Source organism: Trifolium pratense, linkage group LG7, assembly GCF_020283565.1.
Source record: "Trifolium pratense cultivar HEN17-A07 linkage group LG7, ARS_RC_1.1, whole genome shotgun sequence".
Lineage (NCBI taxonomy): Eukaryota > Viridiplantae > Streptophyta > Magnoliopsida > Fabales > Fabaceae > Trifolium > Trifolium pratense.
In genome coordinates this window covers 36,030,019-36,047,997 of record NC_060065.1, presented here as the reverse complement: position 1 = coordinate 36,047,997, position 17,979 = coordinate 36,030,019, and the positions used below count along the sequence as shown (strand labels likewise).

The 17,979-nt window shown below is 33.9% G+C and overlaps 3 protein-coding genes across 3 annotated transcripts; all 3 read right to left on the bottom strand.

The window, feature by feature from the left end:
- Window positions 1-1,266: 1,266 nt before the first annotated feature.
- Window positions 1,267-3,494, bottom strand: LOC123897902 (eukaryotic translation initiation factor 4E-1-like). The gene is made up of 5 exons (XM_045948719.1): window positions 3,112-3,494; window positions 2,715-2,880; window positions 2,458-2,580; window positions 1,653-1,718; window positions 1,267-1,561 (listed from the first exon to the last, which is right to left on the bottom strand). Exons 1-5 carry the CDS (start codon window positions 3,390-3,392, stop codon window positions 1,511-1,513), a joined length of 687 nt encoding a protein of 228 aa, XP_045804675.1. The 5' UTR covers window positions 3,393-3,494; the 3' UTR covers window positions 1,267-1,510.
- A 1,232-nt stretch (window positions 3,495-4,726) lies between these two features.
- LOC123897899 (serine hydroxymethyltransferase 3, chloroplastic) lies at window positions 4,727-8,827 on the bottom strand. Its single transcript, XM_045948715.1, has 11 exons — window positions 8,384-8,827; window positions 7,538-7,733; window positions 7,258-7,432; window positions 7,042-7,159; window positions 6,827-6,939; window positions 6,589-6,711; window positions 6,325-6,429; window positions 6,107-6,193; window positions 5,909-6,016; window positions 5,596-5,668; window positions 4,727-5,223 (listed from the first exon to the last, which is right to left on the bottom strand). The coding sequence occupies exons 1-11, from the start codon at window positions 8,601-8,603 to the stop codon at window positions 4,949-4,951; spliced, it is 1,593 nt and encodes a 530-aa protein (XP_045804671.1). The 5' UTR covers window positions 8,604-8,827; the 3' UTR covers window positions 4,727-4,948.
- A 3,670-nt stretch (window positions 8,828-12,497) lies between these two features.
- LOC123897904 (PITH domain-containing protein 1) lies at window positions 12,498-16,710 on the bottom strand. Its single transcript, XM_045948721.1, has 9 exons — window positions 16,486-16,710; window positions 16,330-16,410; window positions 16,164-16,213; window positions 14,735-14,812; window positions 14,005-14,062; window positions 13,868-13,917; window positions 13,504-13,612; window positions 13,362-13,423; window positions 12,498-12,808 (listed from the first exon to the last, which is right to left on the bottom strand). Exons 1-9 carry the CDS (start codon window positions 16,567-16,569, stop codon window positions 12,766-12,768), a joined length of 615 nt encoding a protein of 204 aa, XP_045804677.1. The 5' UTR covers window positions 16,570-16,710; the 3' UTR covers window positions 12,498-12,765.
- Window positions 16,711-17,979: the final 1,269 nt, after the last annotated feature.

Genomic DNA, 17,979 nt, shown 5'->3' with positions numbered 1-17,979 from the left:
AAATGAGCTTAGCCCAACCAATGTTCTGACCAACAGGGAAGTGATAGAGTATGCATCTTTCAGGGATAAGTCACCATCATGAGATTGAGTTCAAAGAAGCTTATCCTCTCTTTCAAAGATGGGAACAGTGACTTTGTCTATGAGCTGTCACAAAGAACGATAGGCCCTCAAAAGAAGCTTAGAATTAACAATAAATTGACTAACCGTGGATTGAAGCAAATGGTGTAAGTTAATACTCCACACCAAGGGTCTTAACCGAAAGTTAATACTCTCACCATTACCAATTAACCAAATTGATGAAAAGACATGATAATTGATTGGTTTGGAGTTTTTGAGAACTCTGTTCCTTAGAAACTAGGCCCAATGCAAGTTGGATCGAACAAGCTCCCAACACAATTTCAATTTCAAATTTGCAAAGAGACAGAATACCCAGGCCACAGTGGAAGGAGTTAAACGAAGTACAAACCTTACTCCAAGCCACAGTGACAAGCTTTCTTTGAGTGACATCCCCACTCCAAATCTTTAATCAAACTAGCAGGCCAAGAGTAGACTAAAATACTATGAATTAACATTCTGATTGGTTTAACTGATGATTATTAAATTACTCTAGTTATTGTACCACACAAAACTGTTAAAATATACTTAGTTTGTCTTTTATGAAATGTACTTGAGACATGTACTGATGTGATGCAAGGTTTGTTAGCATTGTTAACTCGAAAATTAAAATGTACTTATTTTGTCTTATATTAAATTTATTTGTGTTAAAGATAAGTTTTATTTTAATGCAGGAGTTAACGATTTCCAATTTTCAAGACACATTTTGTACAGTCTTGCACACATCCGAAGCTTTGATGGTCTTTGTTACTTACTTTAGGCATCTAAAATATTTTAATTTTAGATTCCTATGCTACATGAAACATAGGAATTAATTTTCTTGATCAGTTGGGTGATTGCTTACTTTAGCTAAGCACAAAATGTGAATATGTATAGGTTTAATGCAATATACTTTGGACAAAATCATGGGTTTAAGGCACCAGATTTTCAAACCTTAGCTGCTGCTAGGAGCTTCATGGCAGAAAGCTCAACAAAAATGCATTTTTACAAAGAAGCTAGTTTTGCAGAAGTTAGACAACTTTCACAAGTGACTAGCTCTGATTTCCCTATAGAAGAAAGTTAACTACCAAATGAAACTGCTTATTTCCACACATTTCCAAAACATATTCCCTACATTAGATTTAATGGCAAGACAGAAAGAAAAGAAAAAAGTTGAGCAGACATTGAATGCTAGGATACAAGCATTTTTTTTCCCATTCAATCAAAAAGAGGCATTTAACTAAATCACTATTATTGATGAAACATCGTCTACAGTCAAAAAGATTATCCGTACATAAATCTGGAAATACTACTCAAGATGACAGATTTTAAAAAGGGCAGAATGCATGTGAGCTACATGTTGGATGTTTGAGGGCATCTCTCGTGCACTTGCCACCATGTCTGAATGCTATACAGTTCATACAACATATTTATTTTTAGCACTTCTGTCATGCTTCTTCGCATCATCCTGCAGAAATATCACAATGCAGAACAGCAGTTAGGGTGATATCAGATAGTGACACAAATATGAACGCATACTGGTATTCAGTTATACTTACATGAAATATAAAGCCAATGGTTTCATTATAATCAAGAAACTCCTTCCACTGTTTTCCAATGCTCACCTGAAATATACCAAAATAAGTCTATGTGTTCCTCAAGTTGGCAGAAGATCAGTTACATACTTACATGCACATACAAAGACACATGGTATATTGATAATTCTTGGTGTCAATAGTCATTACAGAAAGCTAGTTGGCAAGCCCAAGAGTAAATTATATGGAATTGTGAAAACATAGGAGTTTAAAATCCCTCAAACCAGAAAAGCATCAAGAGTTTAGTTCTTAAAATTGATGGTGTCAAATAATCAGTCCTTGAAGTCAATGAAATTCCTAAGTGATCTCTGAAATTCAACTTCCCGATCACATTAGTCCCTCCATGGTGACACTGACTTCAAGGACTAAAATGATCTACCCAAAAGGACTAAAGTGATTGAGGATTTTCAATATCATATAATTATGAAATTTCATGAATAACAGACCAATTCCTAAACAAAATCTAGTACAGTTTCAAAAACTATTGGAGGAAAACAACAAACAAAAGCCTTGAAGCAACAAAAATGTGAAAATGTTCATTTAAATAGCTCGAGGACTATGAATATATGGCATTCACATTTAACATCAATCAAACAATAAGGGTGGGCATCAATTACTTCATTCACAAGAACCATCTAGTTAATTTTTTGGGGTGCCATTAACATAACAAATACAGATCTTTAGCTTAAAAAATCATAATATTACTCATTAACAACATAATTAGTATCTAGTTTAATAAATCAAAAGAAAGAAAAAACAAAGAAATTACCTGAGCAGCTTCATTTGTAGCATTCTTAGTCCAAATAGAAATTTTATCCACCCTCCTGACATTCACAACTGCTCCACAAATTTCATCTCCATGATCAAATTGTTCTCCAATCATTGCCAACAACTTCAAGTATAAAGTATCAAGAACAAAAAACAACCATAACCAATTAATACTTTTATTCATCATCATCATCATCACAAAGAATAATCAAATCAAAATCAATACATACACACATCAAAGATTCAAAAGCTGCATACCGTATACAACCAACTGGTATCAGATTTTCCCCTTGAAAACTGCACAGTCCATTTTCCACCATTAGCACAAATAGGATCCTCCCATTTTGGTTCAATCTTATGCTTGAAGCAATGAAAATCAGCTCCAAAAGCCAACTTGCTAGGATGATGAATGTTATTGTAAATGCTGCAAAAACCAAGAAAACATTTCAGAAGCAAGATTAACCTAAAAACAATTAAAAAAATGATTTTTTTGTGACCTAAAAATGAATGTTATTGTAAATGCTGAAAGAACCTAAAAGAATGATTATTCAAGAAATCATTTTAGGAACAAGATTAACCCAAAAACCTAGAAACAATAAAAGAACGATTTTTTCGTGACCCAAAAACCTAAAATTGAAAAAGATTGAAGATTTACCTCCAAAACTCTTCAACAGTAGAGAAAGTGTAGACGGGTCGAATAGAGCTACCCCAAGCAGCTTGTTTGGATTTAGCTTGAGGGTTATCGAACCAGAAAGTCCAAGAATTCTCGAGAGGATGAAGAGCGGCGGAATTGGGTTTGGAAGTGGCGGAGGAATCGTCTCCTTCTTCGAGGATCTCACCATCTTCGAGATCGTTGTTGTTGATTTCTTCGTTGTTAGGGTTTGGTGGGATTTGATCGTCGGTGATGATGGATTTTGGGGTATCTTCTACAGCCATTTTTGCTTTGTTTCTGTTTCGCAGTTCCAAAGTGAAGAATGAATTGTGAATTTAATCGCTTTTGGGGGTTTTTATTAATCGAAAAATGAAAGGTGAAGTGAAGTGGCACTAATAATGGGCTTTGTTGCTTATATAACTTGGGTTATAAGGTCCATGCTGCATTACATGTAATAATCTCTAATATAATTAGTTAATTGAAATGTGACAAAATAAAAAAATAGGAGTAATTGATATGATATGAGAATTATTATTTTTTATTTTATTTATACAATAAATAAGTTTAATGTATATGCTATGTCATTATCCAATAGAAATCAAACATTCTTCCATGTCATGCAATTAAGGTGAAGCATAATAGTGAGGTGATTCGACAAAGTACATGGTTGCTATTGTATAATAGTTTAAAATTATTTTACATTGATATTGAATATCCTATTTTCTCATAATAAATTTAGGGAGAGTGAATAATGTTTCGGTTTAAGGTAGAGAAAACTCAAAAGTTCAAAGAAATGAATTTAATTTTGATACACTGTCTGTCTCTTTCACCGTTAATAATACAGTCAATTATATGTATGGATTTATAACTAGTTGTGAATAAAGTTGCTTAATGATATTTTATCTAGTGACTTTCTGATTATTTTGTTAATTTTTTTATCTTCACAAAAGTACTTTTGAAGATTTAAAGGCTATAAATGTTGTTCTTCAAGAGCTATTCACTCAAATTTTTGGATTGTGTATTTATCACTATTCACTCACTTGATCTTTTAAAGCTTTTCTATTAGCCACTACATTATAACTTTCTTAAAATGTTTAATTGTGATTGTTTTCCTTTTCTTAGATCCCTGTAAACAAACACAAATTACCTATTGATTAGTGAGTTAGTTATTTGGTTAGTTAGTTATAACTCCCTCAAAAGTTTGTTGATGGTTGTTAGGTAGTTTTTTTATAAGCACAAGTTAGGTAGTTAATCCTCCCCTATGAATATGATTTGGAACCATGTTACCCTCCAATTCCTAACACATCTGCTGCTCACAAGGGGTATAACTATCTTTTTAGGATCATCATTTTAGAAGAACTAATTGTTGAAACAAACTCAAGCAGAATCATAAGTCAGTGATAATGGGCATTGCATAATTTGACAGATAAGTTACTAGTAAGTCGGAATCTCTGTAAGAGATTGTCATAACAATTCTGAAGTAACAGTAGAAGTAACAGCGCTGTAATCTTTGAAGACCGATATAAAGCTTCGTACAACTAAAACGACTTTCAAACTTTAAAACATTGGTTAACTATAACCATCGCTACATCATTCAATACTCATCACTATTAGAGCATAATGCAACAATAAAACCTTGATAAGCATTGGTTTTAGACAAGCAAAGAACTAAAAAGTAGTTCTAGGATGCAATTAGAGCAATTCCATTAGAAGCCACATTTTGCCAGAAAACGTAAAATTACCAATATTAACATCAACACAAAAATAAAACATGTAATTATTATCATATCAAAATTTTCAACAGTGTCCTAAAAGAGTCTTTGGCACTCATTAAGTAGGATTAGACTCCAGGAATAGGATACCGAGTAGCAAAAGCTTCAACTCTCCTCCGCAAATCTGAAACCTTGTCTCCCAAAGGAAAATCAGGAGATAACACAAAGTTCGTAAAATCTTGAACCTTAGTTCCTGAGACCAAACTTTTGGCTTCAAGACTTATCTGCACACCCTCATGAATCAAGTCTGCAATTAGTTCAAATTCTTTCTCACCAAGTCCTCTTGTTGTCATTGCAGGTGATCCAATGCGAATGCCTCCCGGAACTAGAGCACTTTTGTCACCTTTTGTAATTAGCACGCGTCAGTAATAATCACGGATAATAAGTAAAAAATGCAAACTAAGGGATATGTTTGGTAGTGGGATTTTTCTAACTCTTAATTTGGGAATCTCAAATTGTCATGATTGGTATGAAAGAATGTTTTAAAGAATACTCTTGAGAAGCTAGCATTCCTATAAATATTTTTTGAATGTTATTTCTCAGCAAAACATTTCCAAAATGGTATGGGAATCCAAAACTCCCATTAAGGTGAAAAACTTAAAGCATATCAAACACATTTTAAGCATTTCTAGGAAACATGACTCCTAGGAATGAAAAACGACTCCACATACCAAACACTCCCTAAATGATATGCAAAAAGCAGCAGTTCACTTACCAGGCACTGAATTCTTGTTGAGGGTTATAGAAGCCATGTCAAGAATTTTCTCCGCCCGAGCACCATCAATACCCTAAAGGACGTGATATTGATTAATATGAAAAACAATCATGATATGATACTAAGAAGAATACACATCAATAAGCAAATCACATCAATTTTCATACTAAAAAGCATGTAAGCAATTTACATAGCACTGTAAAATCATGAGAATTTCACACTGCTGCATTATTTCTATAACAGATTAGGGACGGCTAAAACAGGAGTGAATTATCACTTTATTGACATAAGAAAACAAGAGCGAGAAGCTTACAGATGGCCTCAAATCAACAAGAACCAGGTGATTGTCACTGCCACCAGAAACCAGTTTATATCCATGTTCAGTTAATCGGCGAGCAAGAGCTCTACAATTAGCAACGACCTGCACGATGGTAGGTTTAGTAATGTTATCGTTAAGGAAGTGCTTTATGTCATAATCTAACCAATGCTGAAAAGCGAGTCTGATATATACCTGGTTTTGGTAATTTTTAAAATCTGGAGATTGGGCATACTTCAAACAAACAGCTAGTCCTCCAATTGTGTGGTTATGTGGACCTCCCTGGATAATTTGTCACTATTAAAATCACAAACTATGAAGATAAATGCATCTGACTTAGATACATATGATTCATGCACTTTTTCAATCAGAATAGTTAAAAAAGAACTAATGAGAGGACAATCCAAATGTACCTGTAGACCAGGAAAAACAGCATTGTTAATGGCAGACTCCAGATCAACTCCATGCACAGCATCTTTCTTGAAGAATATCATACCACCTCTAGGACCTCTCAAAGACTGGAGGAAATCATGAGTGTTGTAAGTATTACGAAGAAAAGTATTCATTTCACAACTCCAATTAAATATAATTGTTTTTAAACAAAAACAAAAAATCAAACTCTTTCTTCAGTTTTGAGTGGAAAAATACAACACGAACACAAATATCTCAAAGTAAACCTTGTGGGTTGTGGTGGTCACAATATCAACGAACTCAAAGGGATCAGCAAGAACAGATGCAGCAACAAGCCCACTAATGTGAGCCATATCCATCATAAGGAAAGCACCAACTGAATCTGCAATCTTTCATTATATATAATGATGTAATTAGCTTTTTGTAAAGAAAAAAAATCATATGATGCAGAGAAGCAGATAATGAGGATTATAATTCCAGTAAATGCTCAAGTACAGAACATACTTTTCTAAAGCGGGCATAATCAATGTCTCGAGGATAAGCACTAGCACCAGCAATAATGAGTTTTGGTCGGAAGAGAGCAGCAGTTTTCTCCAGCATATCATAATCAATAAGACCTGTTTTCATTCCAAAGTAGATGAAAAAAAATGTTAAACCAATTCATTCCACAAATAAGCCAATATATCTGAACCAAATTTAATGACAAAAATATAAATCACCTGTTGATTCATCAAGTCGATAAGGCATAGATTCAAAGTAAATTGATGTGCCAGATACACGTCTTTTAGGTGTCATGAATCCATGAGATAAATGGCCCCCATGAGGCAAATCCAAACCCTGGTAACAAATCAGTAAACATTAAAACAATTACACAATGGACTTTTCCATTTTGGAATTCAAAAAAGCCAAACTTAAGTGAAAGAAAAATAGTTTACCATTATCCGATCATGTGGTTTAAGAATTGCAGTGTATACTGCAAAATTAGCCGGGGAACCAGATAAGGGTTGAACATTTACACCCCACTTGTTACTGTCTAAATGAAATGCAGCAAGTGCCCTTTCTTGACATAGGATTTCAAGCTCGTCAATGTACTCGTTGCCACCATAATACCTGACATGTATAATGGAATTCAATCAACAAAGTTACAGTATAAGGAAAAAAGGGAAGCTTTAAGTAAAATTCTCATTTTTAGCAAAAAAGTAAATAAGATTTTACCTTTTACCCGGCAAACCTTCCGAGTACTTGTTTGTGAGGCATGAGCCAACTGCTTCCATCACAGCTCTAGATGTAAAATTCTCAGAAGCAATAAGTTCAAGACTTTTAAATTGACGGTCCTTTTCCTTGTTGATTATCTCATGAACATCAGGATCAGCTTCACTCAAGCCATAGTCCAAGAAGCTAGCTCCATCACCTGATATTTGTAATTGAAATGATTCCAAAAACAAACAAAAATCACCAATTAGCCATACATATGTTGATCACATCAGCCCTATTTAGATTGATACTTGTAAGACTGTTTGGGAGAACTTACGAAAAACAACTTCTTGACAAGTCTATAAGCTGTTTTAAACTGATTTCCATAATCTCCCCAGAAAAGCTTACAAAAACAGCTTATAGCTTATATGAAGAAAAAAAAGACTTTATTTTATCTTGTGATATAAAAATACGTTATACATAAACACTTAGAGCCCGTTTGGATTTGGCTTATTTTTGAGCTTATGAAAATAGCTTATCCGAATAAATAAACTTTTATGTTAATTCATAAGTTTTTACTAACAAAAATTGTATCTTTATAAGCTGTTTTATCATAAACTATCTTGAAAAACTTACAATAATAAGTGAAAGCTTATTTATTTGTATAAGTTGTTTCGCATAAGCTTTAAAATAAGACAATTCAAACAGGTCCTTATATGATAAATACTTATGCTATAAGCACTTAATTAAGCTGATTGTCATACATAAATTACTAACAATAATAACATCAAATCAAACTAGATTAAAATAAACTAGACAGAATAATAAAGATATGAAAGGAAATGTAATAAAATGTGAAAATGGTACCTCCAATTTGAGGGACAGAGGAGAAAGGTGATGTATTTCCAGTGACTAAAGTTCCTTCAACATGAGAAACTTTACAAGGCTTCAAAGTATTGTTGAAATTGATTTGTTGAGGTTTAAAACCATTAGTAGTAGTGGTATACCCAGAGAAATTATGCAACTTTGTCCAAAGGGGTTGTTGCAAAGAACCCATCATTGTAACCCCAGTACACGCCGCCGGCATGGTTGTAAATTAGGGTTTTTTGGTGTGGTTATCAGTCAGAAGTGACGGTGGCTGAGTTAGAAGAACAGTAGCGGCGGCGGAGAAGAGTGTGGTGTGGAGATTAGACAACGTGGTTTACTTATTATTAACCATAGAGAGACATATAAATACTCAAAAAAATATGTTTAATGTTTTTTAATACAGGTATATATCTTGGTCTTCCGTCTATGATAGGAAGGGGTAAGAAAGCAATATTCTCTTACATAAAGATCGTATTTGGAAGAAAATGAATTCTCGGAGGGGAAGAGCATTGTCTAAGGCTGGTAAGGAGGTCGTGATAAAATCTGTGCTTCAAGCCATCCCATCATATGTTATGAGTATGTTTATCCTTCCTTCCTCATTCGTTGACGATATCGAGAAAATGTTGAATGTCTTTTGGTGGGGAGGCGGAGGTAACAACAATAAAGGGATCCACTAGTTAGCTTGGGACAAACTTGCTTGCCCTAAGGCGAAGGGTGGTTTAGGCTTTCGTAATTTTGAAGCGTTCAATATGGCAATGGTGGCTAAACAAGCATCAAACATCATTCAAAATTCGGACTCGTTGGCGGCTAAACTAGTTAAAGCAAGGTATTTCCCACGCTCATCGTTACTCGAAGCATCTTTGGGTCATAATCCTAGCTTTGCGTGGCGTAGTATTTGAAAGGCTAGACAAATTCTTTTACGTGGGTGTAGGTGGCGGATTGGTAGTGGCGACAAAATCCGTGTTATGTATGATCCATGGCTGCGTGGAAAGGGTGATCGCTGGGTGTCCTCACCTCAAGTGAAAGATATGTATCATTTAGTTGTTAAAGACTTGTTACTTGAGAATTATAAAGTGTGGGATATAGCTAAGATTCGTAACTTGTTTACAGGTCGGGTAGTGGACGAGATTATTTCAACCCCTCTTATTAGTTCGGTTAAAGAGGATAACATGGTTTGAGAGGAGGAAAGGAATGGATGCTATTCAGTTAAATATGGTTACAATCTAACCATGAGATGTATTATTCGAAACGATATGCACCATGTAGAGGGCAGTTGGAATGAGATTTGGAAAGCTCAATCTCCTCACAAAACGCGTCACTTACTATGGAGGTTGTGTAGGGGGTGTCTGCTGACGCGAGTCCGCTTGAGACAACATTATGTAGAATGTGAACTAAGCTGTCATGTGTGCAATGTTGCGGTTGAAGATGATATTCATGTGTTTTTTGGATGTGTAGCAACTCGTGAATGTTGGTTGGTCGCAGACTTGTCACAGTTGATGCATAATGCAGCTTACCAGCATGGGACTGTCGCAGACAGGGTATTTCGAATGTGCATAAACGAGGACTGTGTAATGATAGGACGACTTGCATCGTTTTTTTTTTTTTTTGCATTTGGCATAATCGAAATGACAAGATCTGAAATGACAATATTCAGTCCCCGAGCCAAGTTGAAAGCATGGCGTTCGTAGTCTTGAATGAGTGGTTTACTGTCCACCAACTGTAGCGTCATAACGTTGTTCCTGTTGAGGATCCTAGGCCGGTTCGGTGGGAGAAACCAGGAGTGGGATGAATAAAATGTAATGTTGATGCTGCGTTTGTAGCTGGGTCCAGTGTTACTTCTATGGGTCTTTGCTTTTGTGATACCGATGGGAATTTTGTGGCTGGCTTGACTCAATGGCAGCAGTCTTTTTATTCCATAGTGGAATGCGAAGCATTGACACTTTTACATGCTATGAAAGAGGCTATCCATCGTGAATTTGAGCGAGTTCAATTTGAAAGTGACTCAAAGTTGTTGGTCGACGCTATCCATTCGAGAAGACGGGGCAATTCGGAATTTAGTTTAATTGTTAATATCATTATTCTTTTTATGTTATCTTCTTATGTAAACTTTGAGGTAAAGTTTGTTAGGAGACAAGCGAATTTGATTGCTCATGCTCTTGGTAGGGCGGCCAATGTTTGGACTAGTTTCCATAGATTTGAGCTTATTCCTTTATGTTTTGAACATTTATTAGTTAATGATATGAATTAAGTTTGTTTGGTTCAAAAAATACAGGTTCAAAAATCCAATAAAATTTTAAGAAATGATATTTTTTTTAACATAAAAAGAATTTTTTTTTACTAACATAAAAAAATCTTAAAGATAAAAAATAATTATATTTTTATTAAAAAATTATTATTATTTTTAATTTAGAGTGAAAGGAAGATGTAACTGTTTAAAATAGAAAAAAAAAAATTAAAATGAAAAATTACACTCCAAAAATCTTGAAGTTCAAACCTTATATCCTTGTAGTATTGGCGTGTATTTTGACTATTATAAAAGCACATAGAAATATACTACTAATATTGTACTTTGCAAATAAATAGTAAATCGGTGATAATTAAAAGACACGGTTAAAAAAAACTAATCAATTCTACATTGAAATGGTGAAAATGACATTTTTGAAATAAATTTTGTCAAGAGTGAATTGTGAAAATGAGTAACCTACTTGTAAAGGTGGTCCACCGTATCATTAGCCAGTATTTTTATTTATTGGTTCTCAATTTAGCTCTTTTTAACTACTTTTTTTAGGAACATATTTTTTGTCTTTTATAAGGGCAATATTTGAAGGGGTGACACAGATGTTTATCTTCTTCCTACTACTCTTGGAGATGAAATTGAGTGCATCATGAATTCTTTCTACAAAGTTTCAAAGAAAAGTGGTTACAATGTGATAAGATGACAACTTGTAAGGATCAAGGTGGACTAAATTTTTTGAGACCTCAAAGGTTTCAACCTCGCAATGTTAGGTAAACAAGGTTGAAAGTATCACAATTGTTCCATTCAATTGATAATATATGGAATCTTGATTATATTGCAACAATTATGAACATGCATGATACTAATGATATATGCAAAATAACACTACATGCCAGAGCCTTGAATCTTGAATGATACTATAATTTGGAGGGCATCACCAAATGGTCTATTGATGGAGCTTCTAAACATAATGGAGAATATATTGAGGTGTGCTCGGAGATAGTAACAGTAGACGGGTTTGCGGATATGCAAAATATCTGGGATTGACGAATGTGTTTGATGTCAAAGATGTGGAGTCCTTAAGGGACTAAAGGTTGTTAAAGCTCACAATTTTCAATTGGAAATACAAGTGGATTCAAAGGCAATAGTTAAGTACTAGTCAGGTGCGCTAGTTGGGACTTGGGAGTGCGACATGTTGGAGGATTGCTATAACAATTCGCGATTTACTTGGTCGAAATTAGGTGGTGCGAATCATGCATATTTATAGAGAGGCAAACACGGTTGCATATTGGTTTGCTATGTTTGCTAATTTGAAAAATGGTATTAATCGTTTAGATCAACCTCCTGCTGAAGCTAGGCCTTTGTTAAGCGCTCATTTTTTGGGAGTCTCTACTACTCCGTGGTTAATTTCTATCTCTACTCCCCGATTAATTTCTACGTAATTTTTCTTTTGGGCTATTGGGCGCCTTTTATTAACTTTTTTTTTTAAGGTCGCTACATAACTCATTTTCACTTCATAAGTTTACCGGTACTTCGATTTTTTTTTTTGCCAAAACTATAATTATTATTTTAAATACTTAAAAATTATAAATGAGTGATGTGTACACGTGAAATCCAATTAAATACCCAAACATGGAAAGCTCCATTGCGGATGCTCTTAATTACCCATCCAGATTTTCTTCTTAGCCAACCAAACAATAGAAAGTTAAATCGCATTTTTCTTCCTTTCAAACAAACCTCATACATACAAGTTTGCTCAACTACAATACAACAGAATCAGATTCGTTTCTTTAAGGAAAGTCATTGCATCTCAACCAACAAAAATTGCATCTAACCCTTTTCACTGCTTTTTTCCAAAAGAACATATTCTTTCAAACGTCAAAGACAAAGAGAAAAGAATTTATAATGCTTAGTATTTCCATTGTTCTACAAGATATTTAGATTCTCATAACTCATAACATAACATCATTGATATTCATCATCCAGGTCAACAAGTATCTAGCCACAGAATTTCATATGTAACTTACATCAACACCGGGACCAAAATTATTTCATTGCATGGTATTTTTTAGCTATCTAACTGCATTCTTTTTTTATTCGAGAGGTAGCTATCTAGTAACAAAATAAAATCATTGAAAATGTATTTTCACTCGACATGTGAAAAGCCCCCACCGGTTTCAGCACGTGTCCTACAAAAGAATGTGTTAGGGATTAGAAAAGAAGAACAATTATGGCATAGTGAATCTCATGAAACCATACCAATGTAATGATGTACAAAAACATGGAATTTTATAGAAGAAAGAAAACAATGAACAAAGACAAGAAAACTATGCTTCATAAAGACATTGAAAGCATCATGTACGCAACATTTTATCAATGACCATTGCGAATTTGCAACCAAGAATTGCATTTAAATCTCGAATTGGTGCTTCTCTAAACTGACCTAGTACTGAGACATGGACTATCTTTTACAGGTTCTAGCAATTGGATTTGACTTAAGAAACTAATTGCAGAAGCTATATATAAACTAAGATCAATGAGACAATGGAAGACAGTTCAAGTTCTAGAGGACAATCATTTATGATTTGCCAATAGACCAAGGTATATTGCGAAAACTGAGATTAAAAATGCCTAATGTAGAGAACTCAACACTGTTGTTAAGTCTCCGTCATTTAGATGAAAGCCATGGAAAGAGATAAAAATTAAGTGATATTATGATGATGGCAAGAGTTCAGTACTTACTTGTGATCAGAAGGATTTGGCATAAGCTCGTAAACAATAGTGGCAACGACATCCCTCTTTAACTATACAATAAACAATAAAGTTAATACTTTGACTAAGCTATATGCAACCAACAGCCCTGAATTTTATGGTAAAAAAGTACCTGAGTAGCTTCGCCTTTAAGGCCAATATAGTGTATTTTGGTAGTGTCGCCTCCAAAATTATCAGGAAAGTGCAATGTAATATTTCCCACACTTTGAAATTTAGAATATCTAATCAAAAGGATCAATGCATTAAAAAATCATGATGGCAGAGACAGAAGAAAACTCCAATAACACAAAGCAATATTGCCCTTTACTAGTGATGGTATGTGAATATACAACATTGATATCACATAGCAGTTGAATTTCATATGTGAAATATTGCCTTTAATGAATATTTCACAATATTTTTGGGAAGGGTGGTTGTAGACAAAGCCAATGTGATGGATTAACTAAAATGAGAAGTTGGTAAATGATAATGATTACCTTGTCTGGTATTCCAATACTCCTTGCATATTCTCAGCCAAATCCCATTCCTTTTATTACAAATAAACATCAGTATAATACAAGTTGTGGTGTCGAGTTGTCAATGAGTTCCTTGAAAATTTTGAAAGAAACTATACCTGAATAGCTTGCATGCTTTGTGCATCTGAGAAGTCGATGCCATCTCGATTGATGAACCTAAATCAAGTCGAAGTTCTCAGTCTTTTGTGTAGAAAATATTTGAAATAAGTAAGCCTTGTTCGTCCAAGCACTAAATAAGTTGTCTTTATGAAAAATTTAGTAATAGAAAAGTGGTCAAAAAAACATTTATTGTTAGTTTAAGCTTTCATCTTACAACATCTCCTCCCGAGGTTAAATCTCCAGTACATTTATGAAAGAAGAAAAAAAAAAGGTTCATTTTGCAAAAGCATGTACTAAGATATTTATATTTTATATTAATCGCCTCGATATCCAACCAAGAATATAAGAACTCAATCATACAACAACACAGATGATGGAGGATAAGGTGGTTATGTAAAAGTAGTCTATGCCGGATGAACAATTCAAATTGAGTCACAGGGCTGGACTCTAGGAAAAAATATAGATCACAATTTTGAGCCAATCATCAATGAATGATAAATGTCATACAGTCATAGATGCGAGATTTAAATAGTGAACTGATAAAGCAACAACATCCATTTTAAACTCAGTTTATGTCAAAGAGAAGCATAAACCAAAAACTAAAATTGCAGAAACTGGTACTTTCCTCTGAACTTAAAACAGAACTACTTTCAGGAATTAGTATCAAAAGTCGTGCATGAAAAAAGTCCACCAAATACAATAAAGCTAATAAAAACCATAACAACTTACGCTCTCATCTTGGAAGGACTTGTTCCATCAGCTCCACCAACTATGGATATGCTCTTAATCTTGACATCTGAAGTAAATCTATCAAATAAAGAAGCATAACAAGTCATTTGAGAGTTTGTAAGACCAGTGCTATAAATACAAATGGAGAATGTGACAATCATTGTGATTACTGTTTTTAGCAGAACACAAACCATACAAATCTCAAGTTTGAAAAAAATAAAATAAAAAGCTTTACAATGAAAAGAAACATTCTTCAATACATGTTTAAAAACAAGCAGTCACACATTTATTTCTTCCTATTAAATACAGTAGTCATGAGATTAAAAGAAAAACTCTACAGTCAAGAACTACAGTTAATGCCAGTGAGCTCTGGTTCATGTAACATAAATAAGCTGAAATTATTATTATTTTTCAAAGTAAACTAAAACAGAAAGTATTGCTGCTAAGAAATATATACTGCTTTTCCTTTTTAACATCCAAAGCACATCCCACTAGAATCATATTATGTAGTTCAGTCCAATTTAGAAGAAAAATTGTTTTATTCACAATAAAGGGCGTCGTACTGTTAGTGTTACATCAATATTTAATCAGACAGATTTTATCCAAAAAAATAACTCAGTTTACATGTTAAGTGCCACTGTCCGAAATATTTCAATATCTCAGAAGTGATTAATTTATATGCATAATGCCTAAGAGGTACACATACACTCATTGCTTTATGAAACTATGATAAGCAGCTATATTACACATAGGGTCTATTTGAATTGGTTTATTCAAGCTCATCTACTGATATAAGTACTTGAGAGACTCGTTAGGAGAACATACAAAAACAGCTTATGACATGTTTGTATATTGTTTCAGCTTATTTTCATAAGCTCTCTAAAATAGCTTATGAAAACAACGTATAGCTTATATGAAAATATTTTGACTTAATTATATCTTTTGTGATAGCTTATACATAAACTTTTATATGATAAGCTTAGGACCTCAGAGTGTGCTCTTCTCTAGGTCTCGTTCAAATCCTCCCGGTGCCAATTTATGTGTTGGGCCAGCCAGTCCATCTGGCTTCAATTGGGCCCTCCACTAGTGGACAGTGGGATGAGTCTCCCGACTTAGTCGGTCCTTGGGCCGAACACCAAACAGGACCTCAGTGTTTTAAAACTAGGCATTTTTTTTGTCAAGTAGCCTAGTGGCTATAAATTACACCTTTAAAGTGAATAAATGGGGTGTCCGGGGTTGGAATCACAACCCCGACATATATATTGCAATATACCTACCAACTGAGCTTAGCTCACGAGACCTAGATGTTGATTGTCATAAAACTAGGCATTTTAATCATACAAAATTTGACAATTTCATCATAAAGAAATAGGTTGCAAAATTGTGATGTAATAAAATAGTGATTCAAAGACGAATACAAGTAACTTACGGAATGAATACAAGTAACTCAGGATCACCCTCATTACTTTCCAAGTGTTCCTGTTAATAAACAAAAAAAAAAATGATACATTATTACATGTTAAGGAACCTTAAATATTCATAATAATCATATCTAGCAGCAACAAAAGTAACACTAAAAATTAATAGTATATTACCCCAGAAGTATTCAAACGATGTTCCCAAGCTTTGAAAACTGATTTAACAGTACCAGTAGTTGCTTCATTCAAAGCAGATACCTGAAAAATCATAATTTGAAATTAAAAATTTGAAATTAAAGAAAAAGGTTGGAAAGGGTTTTGGTGTGAACAAACCTTGTCAAGGTCGATGTGTTTGTAAAGAGACCAATCAGAAGAACAATCATGATCTTCACAACTGTGGTCATGTAAGCACGCCATTTTCACACTCACCTCCAAACGATGATAGTGTCTGTCGACTCGATTCTTCGATTTCGGCTTACGAATTCATTTTTCGTTTTTTGCTAAATTATAGTTTTTATCAATATATCGAGATATCATGGTCATTAGAAACACATTATCAATAAATAAAAGACAACGCGTTATTGGATATATATATATATATAAAAAAATCTTTACAAATAAATCAAAATTCATTTTATTATTAATTTTTATTTTTTTAAGAACCTAAATTAGTTCATCTAAATTACTACAAGAGAATCGAACCTAAGACCTTCAGGATGATTCAATTTTTTGTCAAGCTGAAACCCGAATAAATATGTCCAATTTAATAATAATTATTCCCTTAATTTTTTTTTTTTTATCCGAAATTTTGATTCTTTTAAGAAATTAAAGTACTATAATTAATGATGTTTTATGATTTTATTTGTAATTTTATAAAAAACTAAAATATTCATTAAATTGTTAGGGAAGACCACAATTCGATCCCGCAATTGCAATTGGGAACCAAATTAAACTGATGGTGAAAACAAAAAAAAAAATTCATTAAATAACTTTTTTTTTCTTTCTTAATAAAGTAAGGATAAAAAAAACTTAAATTGTCAATATTTAGAGACTTGCATGTCCCAAGGCTAAGGGTGGCTTAAATTTTCGTAATTTTGAAGTTTTTAACATGGCTATGGTGGCGAAACAAGTATGACACATTGTTCAAAATCCGGATTCAATGGTTGCCAAAGTAATTAATGCAAGGTGGAGTATAGGTGGTGGGGACAAAATCAATATTATGAAGGACCGTGGTTGTGTGGTAGTGATGAACGTTGGGTTTCTTCTCCACAAGAGGAAGGTGTGTACCAATTGTTTGTCAACGATTTGTTATTAGATAATTATAAGGTTTGAGATATTGCTAAAATCCGAACCTTATTTTCAGGTTCAACGACAAACTTAATTATTAACACACCACTCATCGCGTCAATTCATGAAGACAATCTAGTCTGGAATGAAGAAAGAAATGGCTGCTACTCCGTTAAATCTGGGTACAAGTTAGTTATGCGTTATATTGTGCGGGATCATAAATTTCATGTGGAGGGTAATTAAAATGATATTTGGAATCCGCAAGCGCCCCACAAAGCTCCACATTTACTATGATGCTTATGTCGAGGTTGCTTAACGACGCGAGCTCGATTGTTTCAACGACGTGTGGATTGTGATGTACACTGCCCTATTTGCGAGAATACAACTGAAGATGACCTCCACGTCTTTTTCGATTGCATTGCAACTCGAGAATGTTGGCATGCTACTGGCCTACTGTCTGTATTAGACAATAATGTGTATCAGCAGGGCCTAGCCACAAATAGAGCGTTTGCAATGTGCTGACATGAAGACCGAGCCACT